Source organism: Pseudophryne corroboree, chromosome 4, assembly GCF_028390025.1.
Source record: "Pseudophryne corroboree isolate aPseCor3 chromosome 4, aPseCor3.hap2, whole genome shotgun sequence".
In the NCBI taxonomy this organism is placed as follows: Eukaryota; Metazoa; Chordata; class Amphibia; order Anura; family Myobatrachidae; genus Pseudophryne; species Pseudophryne corroboree.
Window position 1 is genome coordinate 356,118,004 of NC_086447.1, and position 14,991 is coordinate 356,132,994.

The 14,991-nt window shown below is 45.4% G+C and overlaps 1 protein-coding gene across 1 annotated transcript in view; it reads left to right on the plus strand.

Annotated features, from left to right (window-relative positions):
* Positions 1-14,991, plus strand: part of LOC134909538 (mucin-4-like) — a 278,478-nt gene that overhangs the window by 55,258 nt on the left and 208,229 nt on the right. The window contains exons 3-7 of the mRNA XM_063916527.1: positions 3,435-3,568; positions 3,662-3,826; positions 4,457-4,603; positions 4,727-4,851; positions 12,873-12,955. Coding sequence (XP_063772597.1) covers positions 3,435-3,568; positions 3,662-3,826; positions 4,457-4,603; positions 4,727-4,851; positions 12,873-12,955 — 654 coding nt within the window. The remainder of the gene's footprint in view (positions 1-3,434; positions 3,569-3,661; positions 3,827-4,456; positions 4,604-4,726; positions 4,852-12,872; positions 12,956-14,991) is intronic.

The following is a 14,991-nucleotide window of genomic DNA, read 5'->3' on the forward strand; positions in this document are numbered from 1 at the left end:
TTTAACACCAGCACCGGGCTCCACTAGCTGGAGAGATAATGCCACAGCCGGGGGACACTTTTATATCGGTCCCTGCGGCCGTGGCATTAAAACCCCAACTAGTCACCCCTGGCCGGGGTACCCTGGAGGAGTGGGGACCCCTTCAATCAAGGGGTCCCCCCATCTAGCCACCCAAGGGCCAGGGGTGAAGCCCGAGGCTGTCCCCCCCATCCCTGGGCTGCGGATGGGGGACTGATAACCTTGTATCAAAAAAAAGAATATTGTTTATTGCAGCAGAACTACAAGTCCCAGCAAGCCTCCCCGCAAGCTGGTACTTGGAGAACCACAAGTACCAGCATGCGGGGGGGGGGGTAACGGGCCCACTGGTACCTGTAGTTCTACTGCAAAAAAAATACCCAAATAAAAACAGGACACGCACACCATGATAGTAAAACTTTATTACATACATGCCGACACACACATACTTACCTATGTTGACACGATGTTCGGTCCACTTCTCCAAGTAGAATCCATGGAGTACCTAAAAAGAAAATTATACTCACCAAAATCCAGTGTAGATCGGTCCTGTTCCTTTTTGTAATCCACGTACTTGGCAAAAAAACAAACCGCATTTACCCGATCCACGAACTGAAAGTGGTCCCATGTTTACACATGGGACCCCTTTCCCCGAATGCTGAGACCCCCCGTGACTCCTGTCACAGAGGGTCCCTTCAGCCAATCAGGGAGCGCCACGTCGTGGCACTCTCCTGCTTGGCTATGCGCGTCTGAGCTGGCAGACAGCACATCGTACAGCCGCTGCATTAGTTTCAATGGTGGGAACTTTGCGGTCAGCGGTGGGGTTACCCACGGTCAGCGGCTGACCGCAGGTAACCCCACCGCTGACCGCAAAGTTCCCACCATTGAATATCACGGAGGGGATGTGCGATGCGCTGTCTGCCAGCTCAGACGCGCATAGGCAATCAGGAGAGTGCCACGACATGGCGCTCCCTGATTGCCTGAAGGGACCCTCTGTGACAGTAGTCACAGGGGGTCTCAGCATTCGGGGAAAGGGGTCCCATGTTCAGTTCGTGGATCGGGTAAATGCGGTTTGTTTTTTTGCCAAGTACATGGATTACAAAAAAAAGAACAGGACACTGGATTTAGGTGAGTATAATTTTATTTTCAGGTACCCCGGATTTTGTCGACAGACGGAGACGTGGCCAGAGTCGGCGTGTCCACATAGGTAAGTATGTGTGTGTCGGCATGTATGTAATAAATTTTTACTTTCAAGGTGTGCGTGTCCTGTTTTTATTTGGGTATTTTTTTGCAGAAGAACTACAGGTACCAGCGGGCCCATTTCCCCTGCATGCTGGTACTTGTGGTTCTCCAAGTACCAGCTTGCGGGTTGGCTTGCTGGGACTTGTAGTTCTTCTGCAAAAAACAATATTCTTGTATTGTACACAAGGCTATCAGCCCCCCATCCGCAGCCCTTGGATGGGGGGGACAGCCTCTGGCTTCACCCCTGGCCCTTGGGTGGCAGGAGGGGGGGACCCCTTGATTTAAGGGGTCCCCACTCCTCTAGGGTACCCTGGCCAGGGGTGACTAGTTGGGTATTTAATGCCACGGCCGCAGGGACTGCTATAAAAGTGTCCCCCGGCTGTGGCATTATCTCCCCAGCTAGTGGAGCCCGGTGCTGGTTCAAAAAATTTGTGGGACCCCTACGCTTTTTGTCCCCCATATTTTTTGCACCAGGACCGGACGCAGATCCCGGTGCTGGTTCTAAAAATACGGGGGATCCCCAGTCAATTTTTCCCCCGTATTTTTACAACCAGGTCCGGCTCAAAGAGCCCGAGGCTGGTTATGCTTAGGAGGGGGGACCCCACGCAATTTTTTCCGTGTTTTTTAACCATTTTTGCACCGTCGGAAAAGTCGAATCCAGGACGCACTTTATCCGTCAATTGGTCCGATTTTCGACAGCGGGACTGTCGAATCCATTTTTTATTGAATATGTCGAATTCCGGCCCCAGCGGCCGGAATTCGACAGTCGAATTGTGTCGAATTTAAAAACGGTCGAATTCCAGCCGGAATTCGACCGCAATTGCATATACCCCTTCGTCTCTGATTGCATTTTGGAATGAGGATCACCAGGTTCTGAAACTCTTAGGGTATTACAAATCACTGATGAATAATGGATGCTTGTCCGTACTTCGGATTACCAAAGATCCATAACAGAGGCACGGAGTCTAACATGCCGGTGGTATTCAACAGGGACACCCGCAAGGAGGTATGGACTTAGCTGCACCTGGCACGCAGGTTGCAGCTCTCTGCCCAGGTTCCCTTGTACCGGTGCTGAGACCAGTGGGCTAAATTCAGAACTATCCCAGAAACTTTGTTCCATCATTGTGCCAGTTTTTTCTGGAACGTCATACTCAACTGGAGATGGTTATCAGGACGGGTGAACATGCTAGACTTGTTATCCATATAGGGTACATATGAAGTTTACCACCTATAAGGTTTTCAGATTTTATTTTGAAGTACCTTACTGTACATCACATGAGTCTAATGGTATTTGGTACCATGGTATTTTAATCTATTTCACTATTTGGAGTCTATTAGTATGTTTCTAACAAATACAATAAAAGTAATGTTTAAACTGAATACATTTGTAAGGTCAGTGTGAATTCTCATAGTAAACTTCTCTCACTTCTTGTTGAAATTGGTTTGACAGTGCCCAACATCTGCCTGTGCAATCTATACCCATAGTTCCCCTTTACCCCAATTGATTCAGAGAATTTTTTTTCTTACAAGGTAAAAAAAATCCCATTGTTATTATGTGCACGTTATTATGTACTCTATGGCCCTCATTCCGAGTTGTTCGCTCGCAAGTGAATTTTAGCAGATTTGCTCATGCTAAGCCGCCGCCTACTGGGAGTGAATCTTAGCATCTTAAAATTGCGAACGATGTATTCGCAATATTGCGATTACACACCTCGTAGCAGTTTCTGAGTAGCTTCAGACTTACTCGGCATCTGCGATCATTTCAGTGCTTGTCGTTCCTGGTTTGACGTCACAAACACACCCAGCGTTCGCCCAGACACTCCCCCGTTTCTCCGGCCACTCCTGCGTTTTTTCCGGAAACGGTAGCGTTTTTTCCCACACGCCCATAAAACAGCCTGTTTCCGCCCAGTAACACCCATTTCCTGTCAATCACATTACGATCGCCAGAACGATGAAAAAGCCGTGAGTAAAAATCCTAACTGCATAGCAAATTTACTTGGCGCAGTCGCAGTGTGGACATTGCGCATGCGCATTAAGCGGAAAATCGCTGCGATGCGAAGATTTTTACCGAGCGAACAACTCGGAATGAGGGCCTATATTTGCTAATCTTCATCGGCACCCGTGCAATTCCTTTGTTACCAAACATATAATCTTAGCTGTTTTCCCTCTCACTGTAGCTGTTGAACTGTTTGACTATGGACTACATAATGGAGATACAGCCTATGTCCAAAGAAAAACAGATTTTACCTCTCCATTGTTCCAGCCACTCATGGGATTTCCCTTTGGAAACCAGATAAGGAATTATATATATGTGAGTACTGATATCAGAGTTTCATACAGTATTTCTACTTGTGTCTATGACTATGGAAAAATGTTAACAGACTTAATTATGTTTTCTTTCTAGTACACAGACAATGGACAAATCGTCTTCCCAATATCAAGAAATAGCATATTCTCTTACACTAACCCTCCTCCTAATGGATTCAGTGCAAATTATATTGTTGCCTCAATCGCTGTGTTTTGGAGTGATGCCGACTTCTCCAAGGACGTGGGTACTACATACTACCAGGTATTTTTACTAGGGTAGTATTTATTTCATATTATGCAGGGTAAAGATTGAAATGTCTACATGGCACATAGCTCCTGCCACAGCTTTATACTGTATATCAGAAACTACACCTATTGAATGGGTTATGGATCAATGGATCCACCTGGATAAGGTCGGCAATCAATAGGTTGACCACTATTCGTCTACATGGGAAAAGGTCGACACAATGAAAAGGTCAACACAGGACAGGTCGATTCATGAAAAAGTCGACATGAGATTTTTTTATATTTTGGGTGTCGTTTTTTCCGTAACATGACCAGGAACCCCAATTAGTGCACCATGTCCCCTTGCATGGCTTGTTTCGCTCACCATGCTGTGGGAAAGGTGCCTTGCACCACTACCGCAGCACTCGCCACAGGTTACTATTCCCAATCATAGTCCACGTGGATGATAAAGTATGAAAAAGTAAAATTTTTTTTTTAACTCATGTCGACCTTTTCATGTGTTGACCTTTTTCCAATGTCGACCATGTCCATGTTGACCAATTGTCTACCTACCATCCGGATAACATTGAATGTACAGTAGAATGCTTTATGTAAACATTCAGTAGTTTGATTTAATAATTAATACCTGCTAATTAATACACGTCAGATATACAGCGAAGGAAAGGATGCTGTGACTGAAAAAGTTGAGGGCATGATCAAGAGATACATGAACCATTCATACACCGCTCAATGGACATTGAAGATTACATGGGAGAATGTTCCTGCATATCCAGCAAAGGACAATGATAACAAGGTGAGTAGGTCAGATGAATTTACTAATTCCCAATTCATTACTACAGTAACTAAACTATCTTGATTAGATGTAATGATGTGTTTGTTAATATTTTTTATAATTTATGCTTCTGTAAATGCATAGACCAACACATACCAGGCCGTGCTGACCACTGATGGATTTGCTTCATATGTGTTGATGCTGTATAAAGCTGATGGCATGAACTGGGATGATGAACGCTTTCCCGAACCAAGGATTGGCTACTGCAGGTAAGATTAGATTGCTGTTGTTTCATGTTAACAATCTATGCTTGACATTTGAAGTAGGTGTGTTACAGTGTTAGACTGAGTATCTTCATTTCTGTACACAAATTATAAATGACATGTGAGGTACTTATGCTGTCACTCACAAAAATGTGGCGTTGCTAATTCATAGATTTGTGTGTTCACTGGAAAATACAGATGCAATCAATGTAACCATATCTGGCATAAAAGTCCCCCACATCCAACTAACTTCCCATATCTTAGTCAGTCCCTATACCCATCCTGCTCCATTCCTACAACTATCTCACAGTGCTCCTCACCTTTGGCTTCCACACACATCCATCCCACTTATTTGCCATGTTATTTAGTGGACAGAACCATCTCTACATTCATTCAGTATTCTAAACTATCGAAGTTACTTGCCAAACCATTATACTCAGTTGACTGTCTAGTCTGCACCTCCCACTCATTCTATTATTCCTTAGTACAAACCACAATCTTCACATCAATAATATCTAGAGCTCTACCCCCATTCAGTTTTCAGAGTTCCAACTCAAGCCCCACATCTTACTTTCTGTAAAGACATGAGACAGTGGCCAAAACTGTATTTATGGCGTTTAAATCTTTATAGCATTTAAAGTACTTTTTATTCCTTTTGTTCGATTATCTATCTGGCTTGTGTCACTATTACCCCATGTGTGCGTTTGTTAGCCTAAATATATTCTGAACTATAATCTTACTCAGGTAAATACAGGTGGGCTCTGACCTGGCACATAGTGCTGTCATGTTATGTTATGTTAGGAGGGCCATTCTGTGTATGAGGTTACAACTTATCATGGATAATCCTGTGTAACCCATTATCCTAATATGGTCACACAGGAAGTATGAGGGCCAGGTAATGTCTCTCTGAAAATGCCCCTCCACAGGGGACAATCAGGACCTAAACCAATTTCCCTGTCATTGTTCCTTCTGTTTACTTTCCTTTGTTAAATCCTGGTCTCTCACAGACAACTCAGAGCCTGACCCAGCATGTGGTCAGCAGGAGAAGGCCAGCTGTGGGAGGGAGTAGGGGGATATCTGAGGTGGGATCCCACCATTCAGGAACCTGCGTCTCCTCCCCAGGTGAGCGTGGCATGATGGGCATTTGGAAGGTTTTAAAAGAGGTTGCGCAGGTCAGCTCCTGATGTTAGTTGCAGGACTTTGGCTAAGGGGTGATTATCTGCCAGGGAACCTTGTGGAACGCATCAACAGTGCTGTGTGGACTTATACGTATTTACTACTGCATGGACTTATACATATATTCTCCTGTGGACTAATCTGCTATCAGTGCTGTGTGGATTAAGTGGTAGTACTGGTGTGTGGACCTGTTTATCTGTAATTTCTGTGTGGAATTGCTGTGGACCTAAATCCTCTACTGGGACTTACTATCTGGACTGCTACCTGTATACTGTTTCTGGGCTATATTTACTTCTATTTCCGGTGTATTATCTATTCCTGTGGGCAGTGAGAAATAAACCATCACTTTGGTTTCATCGGCTCTGTGTCTGAGTGATTAGAAGAGCCCCGTATCCTCACATTTTTCCAACTTCCACTTAACCCTATAAATCCCACTCACTCCTGACATCCCAATCATCCGCCATCTTCAATTCAGCCTTTACAATACCTCCAAATATGTTTCATGATTTAGGCCAAAATGTAATAGGGAGTGAGATTTTTGAAGGTGAGAGTCTATCCCACAACTTGCAAATGTAATAGCATGCAAACCTTTGAGTGAAAAGCGGTGTGGTGCCCCCCCCCCCCCAAAAAAAAAAAAAAAAAAAAAGCATAACCTCTTTGAGCTGGTCCTGGTCTTAAAAATACAGGGGGAAAAAATCTGTAGGGCTTCCATGTATTTTAAGAACCAGCACTAGGCTCTTGGACCGGTCCTGATTCTAAAAATATGGGAAACAAAATAAGTAGGGGTACCGCTTATTTTTAGAACCAGTACTGGGCTCTACTAGCAGGGGGGCAATGCCACGACCAAGAGACACACTTGACAGGGTTCCATGGCCAAAGCATTTACCCACCTAACTAGTCAGCCCAGCCCAGGGATTTCTGTAGAGAAATGCCCCTCCCCTCCCCTTCAGGGTACCTTGACTGAAGCCCTGGCTGTGGGTGTAGAGTTGATGGCATTTAAGTTTAAGTTGATGAGTAATATAGTTTTTTATGGGTGGACTACAGGTCCCAGCAAGCCTCCCCCACATGCCAGTACTTGGAGAACCACAAGTACAGCAGGCAGACCATTGAGGGGCCCACTGGAATCTACAGTCCCCCTGTAAAAAAATGAATGTAAAAAAAATAACAACATGGTATACACATTGTGAAAGTAAAACTTTAATACACACACTCACATGCTCACACTCACACATACTCACCTATCCCTGGTGTAGATCACGTCACCTTGTCCAGTAGAATCCATGATCCCTGTAAAAAAAAAATCCGTACTCACCTATCCCTGAGATAGATCAGGTCCTCTTCATTCTATATTGGCATCTAAAGGATTAAAAAATAAAAACGCCACACCCATACCATGGTGGACTGGGGAATACTATGGTAATACACAACGCTCAGGTTTGCAAATGACGGGACTCGTGTGAGTCCTGTCATTAGGAGAGCTGCCAGTCAATCAGCGGCTGCTTCTATAGGAGCAGCCCACTGATTGGCTGTGAGCAGCCAGACTGTCAATCACTGCTTCCCCCATTGACATTAATAGTGGGAACCGCTAGGCTGACATGATAACCTAGCAGTTCCCAGCAGGAAAACACTGTAACGTAGCATTTCGTATGCAGATATAGCTGCAAACGCACATAGAATATACACATGCTGCATATAATTTTCACCAGCATAGTCTGCTAGTTCGTATTATTCACATAGCAATACAAATAAGATGCTTTTTTTTGGGGGGGGGGGGAATGCACAAAAAGACACTCAGCATTAGTAAACGTGGCGTAACTAGAAGGGCTGTTTAACATGACTGCAGTAATGATGAGAGAGGACACATCTGTAGCTTGTGGCAGAGTTTCAGTATGGCCACAAAACGCTAACCTTGAACATTAATGTTTGAAACAGCCACCTGCCTTGAGTAGTTACATTAACTGGCGATGTTATAATGACATCAGAAATAGCTTAAGGGGAGATGGATCAAGCCTTGGAGAGAGATAAAGTGGAGAGATAAAGTACTAACCAATCAGCTCCTAAGTGTCAGTTTACAGCATGTGTTTGAAAAATGACAGCAAACAGCTGATTGGTTGGTACTGTGTCTCTCCACTTTATTTCTCTCCAAGGCTTAATACACCTCCCCCATAGGCTGTAAAGGAAACTAGCCACTACTGTGCTTTGCTTGGTGCAAGATACAAGTTGACGTTGATCACTAGCATGGACCTTGATAGGGCTTACGGTTATTAGGTTGACAAGACTTAGGTTGACAGTCATTAGGTCGACCACTATTGGTCAACATGCACTAGGTCGACATTGTTATTAGGTCGACATGAACAAGGTCGACATGGAACAATGTCGACATGAGTTTTTCACATTTTTTGAACTTTTTCATACTTTATGATCCACGTGGACTACAATCGGGAACGGTAACCTGTGCCGAGCGCAGTGGTAGCGGAGCGAGGCACCTTGCCCGAAGCATGGCGAGTGAAGTGAGCAATGCGAGGGTACACGGTGCACTAATTGGGGTTCCCCATCACTTTACAAAGAAAACAACACCAAAAAAAGTTTAAAAAAAACTCATGTCGACCTTTTTTCCATGTCGACCTTGTTCATGTCGACCTAATGACCCCCTTGATGGTATTAAAAATGTAAAAATATATAGTTAGCGCTGTCCACAGGAAGAGGGTTCGGGACCTGGGAGCAGCAGAGAGGAGGTGACCGCTGGCAACACACACCACACACACCAAACTCACACACTGCCTCCCCAGCCTATGAACTCACCGCACGTCACTGGAACGGACGTATATTGGTACCAATTTATTAATAATTGGCATGAAAAATCTTGCTATACCAGTCCGTTGAGACTGTATGATCATCACCATCCGGTTCTAATTAAGCTATGCTCTAAATAATATCTGCTTTGCATGACAGCTTTTTTATAAACTGCATGAATGAAAATACACTGCTACTAAGATATCAATACCCATCCAGCTCTAATAAGCTCTGCTCTAAGTCAGGGGTGGGCAGACTTTTGGAATCGGTAATCTTCTTTGAAAGCTGAAAGCTTTTGTGATCTACCTAGGTGGGACAATAGTCCCAAAAAGGGGTGTGGCATAACAAAACGTGGGCATTGTATAACAAAAAAGGGACGTAGCCTTGCTGCGAAGGGTGTAATGACTGTCTCGCACGAAATAATACATTGGCCCACACAGGTAAAAACCTCAAACACATATGCCCCCACAGTGCCAGATACACATATGCCCCACAGTGCCAGTTACGCCCCCACAGTGCCACATATGCCCCCACAGTGCCAGATACACATATGCCCCCACAGTGCCATGTGCCCACAGTGATAGATATGCCCCACAGTGCCATGTATGACCCCACAGTGCCAAATACAGATATGCCCCCACAGTGCCATGTGCCCACAGTGCCAGATATGCCCCCACAGTGCCATGTGCCCACAGTGCTAGATATGTCCCCACAGTGCCACATATGACCCCACAGTGCCAGATACAGATATGCCCCCACAGTGCCATGTGCCCACAGTGCTAGATATGCCCCCACAGTGTCACATATGACCTCACCATGCCAGATACAGATATGCCCCCACAGTGCCATGTGCCCACAGTGCCAGATATGCCCTCACAGTTCCACATATGACCCCACAGTGCCAGATACAGATATGCCTCCACAGTGCCATGTGCCCACAATGCCAGATATGCCCCCACAGTGCCAGATATGCCCCCACAGTGCCATGTGCCCACAGTGCTAGATATGCCCCCACAGTGCCACATATGACCGCACAGTGCCAGATACAGATATGCCCCCGCAGTGCCATGTGCCCACAGTCCTAGATATGCCCTCACAGTGCCACATATGACCCCACAGTGCCAGATACAGAAATGCCCCCATAGTGCCATGTGCCCACAGTGCCCGATATGCCCCCACAGTGCTATGTGCCCACAGTGCCAGATATGCCCCCATAGTGCTGCTCACCATTTTGCTGCTGTGTGGAGAGCATAGCGCACGCCTCTCCTGCCTGCCACCCTGCCCCTCAGTCTGGTCTCTGGTGGTGATGGCAGCGTGTATATCTCAAATCAGGCACCGGTCCGCGAACTCTGATTGGCTAACGAACCGGCACCTGATTTGAGCTATACACTCCGCCGTCACTGCCGGAGACCAGACTGAGGGGCAGGACGGCAGGCAGGAGAGGCGCGCGCTGCGCTCTCCTCGCCTCGTGTAGATGGGCGGCAGATCGCAATCGACTGGTCGCATGTTTGCGATCAACCAGTCGATTGCGATCGACTGTTTGGCCACCCCTGCTCTAAGTAATATCCGCTTTGTATGACAGCTTTTTTTTATAAGAACTGCATGAATGAAGCTATACTGCTACTAAGATATCAATACCTGGCATGGAAGATATTGCTACATTGTTCCGTTGAGACTGTTTTGATTATCACCATTTGGTACTTGGATACTAATGAACATTTTAACAAGGCTGTGAAAGAGACTTTTTATTTTAACTGTGCCTATGTTAATACTGTGAAAGTATTAATGTGTGTAAACAGGGCTGCCACCAGAAATTGTGGGGCCCGGGACTGACAAAATAGGCGGCCCCTCCCCCCCCCCCCCCCTTTTCCAAAAAATATTTTAGGCAGATATTTTGGCCCAAAAATATCAAGCCTGCCACAACGTCAAGGTAGACTCCTTAGGCAGGTACCTAACCACCCTCATTAAATAAACACTAGTGCCAGATATGCCCCTAATGCCAGATATGCCCCCAGTGCCACATACAGAAATGCCCCCACATTGCCTGCCAGATATGCCCCCAGTGCCAGATATGCCCCCAGTGCCACATACAGAAATGCCCCCACGGTGCCTGCCAGAAATGCCCCCAGTGCCAGATATACCCCCAGTGCCCCACACACAGAAATGCCCCCACAGTGCCTGACAGATATGCCCCCAGTGCCAGATAAAGAAATGCCTGCACAATGCCTACCAGATATGCCCCCAGTGCCATATATGCCCCCAGTGCCAGATACAGAAATGCCCCCACGGTGCCTTCCAGATATGCCTCCAGTGCCAGATATGCCCCCAGTGCCAGATACATATATGTCCCCAGTGCCAGTATGCCCCCACAGTGCCAGATATGCCTCCAGTGCCAGATATGCCCCCAGTGCCAGATACATATATGTCCCCAGTGCCAGTATGCCCCCACAGTGCCTGCCAGATATGTCCCCAGTGCCAGATATGCCCCCTCAATGCCTGCCAGAAGTGTCCCCAGTGCCAGGTACACATGTCCTCACAGCCCCAGGCCCCCTTCTCACAAAACACATAGTCACAGACAGAGACAGAGACAGAGACATACAACATACTTACCTTTACAAATCCGTCCTCTCTGCTCTCTATCCCACGCTGTCTGCTGCTGCCGGCCTCCTCCTGTCCCTAGCTCCGCGGCTCCTCTTCACCCGATGCGGCATGACGTCATGACGTCACGCTGCCTCGCATCCGAATAAAATAAACTTTATTAAAAATAACCGCAAGCAGCAGCTTGCTGTGATCGGTGGCGGGCAGCGGGCTGGCGGGATATGAAGGGGCAGCCAGCCGGGAATAGCCACGGCTGGCTGTGTGTGCAGCCCGGGCCCTCCACTCTGTCAGAGTGGCCGGGCCCGGGACAACTGTACACAGGGCACTCTTTTTTTTTTGTGTCTACAAACCAGCTAGGAAGTTTTTAGGATTTAATATTTTATGTCTTATGGATAATAAAAATTCCTTTTAATTAAAGTATGTCAGCGCACTCTATCCATTTTTTTCTTTGACTTATTTTATCAATAGTAATTGTACCACTATAATAAATCCTATCTATTATTCTCTGTATCCAAGAAAAAGGGGGTGCTGTCTCAGACTGTTACGTCACATGAAAAAAGCAAAAAGAAAGAGTCTGATTTTGGCGCACAATGTAAAAAATTAAATTAAAATACACCTTTTATTTTTCACATTAAAATGTTGGATATATTCAGAGAATAACTCACAGCAAAATATAGGTTTAAAATATGAGTGTATAAGAAAAAGAAATTCTGTGAATTAAAATTTCAACTGTGTTCCTTTGTGTGTATGTCTTTTTATTTTATCGTAACCCTTCAATGCACCATAGTTCATCCTTATTATCCTCCAATAGGGATAGGACTTCTAATCACCCTCCAATAGGAATATGTATTTTACTAATAATTCCTATAAGATACTTCAAGCTAGTTGGATAAAGTTGTAAATTATTCCTCCATAGACATGATTTCCAGCAATTCAAATTCTATTATGCTGTAATCCGTCTTTTAATACAGCACAGTTTTTGTCCCAAATTGTAATTATTTAGTCCAAAAATTGAGGTTGGTGTGTTTTTTATATACACATATTAGGAGACCAATTTACTGGTAAACATCCTGTTCTTCGGTATTAATTATTCCTGTAGCACATTATTGATTAAATAATTAAGCTTTTAGCCTCTCAAAGCTTCAGCGAAGCGCGCATTGGCATGTATAATGTACATGCACTGCAGGGGGGGCAGATATAACATGTGCAGACAGAGTTAGATTTGGGTGGGTTATATTGTTTCTGTGCAGGGTAAATACTGGCTGCTGTATTTTTACACTGCAATTTAGATATCAGTTTGAACTCACCACACCCAAATCTAACTCTCTCTGCGCATGTTATATCTGCCCCACCTGCAATGCACATGGTTTTGCCCATTAGAGAAAGATTTTGCTGCTGCGATCAGGTCTGAATTAGGCGCTTAGTTTCAATATCTAATTATGTTTCTTTTTTGTTTTTAGCGGCAACAGGGACCATTTCTTCTTAAATGATGAAAAGGCTGAGAATATCCATCGGCCAAACAACTATAAAGGATATAACACAGGTATTATTATTATTATCCTTTTTATACAGCGCCACAAGGGATCTGCAGCGCCAATTATAGAGTACATAAACAAATGAACAAAACAAGAAAACAGCACAAGCAGTTCAAGACAATATAGGACAAGTACGGAAAACCAGGGGTCAGGTGCCATCAAAGGGAGTATGAAGTATATAAGGTAGTGTAAGTAAGAGAAGGAATGGCACATGAGGGGAGATGGCCCTGCTCTTGAGCGCTTACAACCTAAAAGGTGAAGGGCTAACAGACCGGGGTGACAGAAGGGGTAGACAGTAAGTGTAGACAAGAGGGTTAGGCTGGGTTTGGTGAAGAAGTGGATCTTGAGATCCCGTTTGTTTTGAAGAGGTACAAAACAATTATTTGAATTGAAAGAAATGGTTGTGACAATAACATGGATTTTCATATGAAAATAATGCACTACTGTACTTTAAATTAGTGATGAGCACCGGAAATTTTTCGGGTTTTGTGTTTTGGTTTTGGGTTCGGTTCCGCGGCCGTGTTTTGGGTTCGAACGCGTTTTGGCAAAACCTCACCGAATTTTTTTTGTCGGATTCGGGTGTGTTTTGGATTCGGGTGTTTTTTTCAAAAAACCCTAAACAACAGCTTAAATCATAGAATTTGGGGGTCATTTTGATCCCAAAGTATTATTAACCTCAATAACCATAATTTCCACTCATTTTCAGTCTATTCTGAACACCTCACACCTCACAATATTATTTTTAGTCCTAAAATTTGCACCGAGGTCGCTGGATGACTAAGCTCAGCGACCCAAGTGGCCGACACAAACACCTGGCCCATCTAGGAGTGGCACTGCAGTGTCAGGCAGGATGGCCCTTCCAAAAAATACTCCCCAAACAGCACATGACGCAAAGAAGAAAAAAAAGAGGCGCAATGAGGTAGCTGTGTGAGTAAGCTAAGCGACCCTAGTGGCCGACACAAACACCTGGCCCATCTAGGAGTGGCACTGCAGTGTCACGCAGGATGGCCCTTCCAAAAAACACTCCCCAAACAGCACATGACGCAAAGAAAAAAAGAGGCGCAATGAGGTAGCTGTGTGAGTAAGATAAGCGACCCTAGTGGCCGACACAAACACCTGGCCCATCTAGGAGTGGCACTGCAGTGTCACGCAGGATGGCCCTTCCAAAAAACACTCCCCAAACAGCACATGACGCAAAGAAAAAAAGAGGCGCAATGAGATAGCTGTGTGAGTAAGCTAAGCGACCCTAGTGGCCGACACAAACACCTGGCCCATCTAGGAGTGTCACTGCAGTGTCACGCAGGATGGCCCTTCCAAAAAACACTCCCCAAACAGCACATGACGCAAAGAAAAAAGAGGCGCAATGAGGTAGCTGTGTGAGTAAGCTAAGCGACCCTAGTGGCCGACACAAACACCTGGCCCATCTAGGAGTGGCACTGCAGTGTCACGCAGGATGGCCCTTCCAAAAAACACTCCCCAAAAAGCACACGACGCAAAGAAAAATGAAAGAAAAAAGAGGTGCAAGATGGAATTGTCCTTGGGCCCTCCCACCCACCCTTATGTTGTATAAACAGGACATGCACACTTTAACCAACCCATCATTTCAGTGACATGGTTTGCCACACGACTGTGACTGAAATGACGGGTTGGTTTGGACCCCCACCAAAAAAGAAGCAATTAATCTCTCCTTGCACAAACTGGCTCTACAGAGGCAAGATGTCCACCTCATCATCATCCTCCGATATATCACCGTGTACATCCCAGTCCTCACAGATTATCAATTCGTCCCCACTGGAATCCACCATCTCAGCTCCCTGTGTACTTTGTGGAGGCAATTGCTGCTGGTCAATGTCTCCACGGAGGAATTGATTATAATTCATTTTAATGAACATCATCTTCTCCACATTTTCTGGATGTAACCTCGTACACCGATTGCTGACAAGGTGAGCGGCGGCACTAAACACTCTTTCGGAGTACACACTTGTGGGAGGGCAACTTAGGTAGAATAAAGCCAGTTTGTGCAAGGGCCTCCAAATTGCCTCTT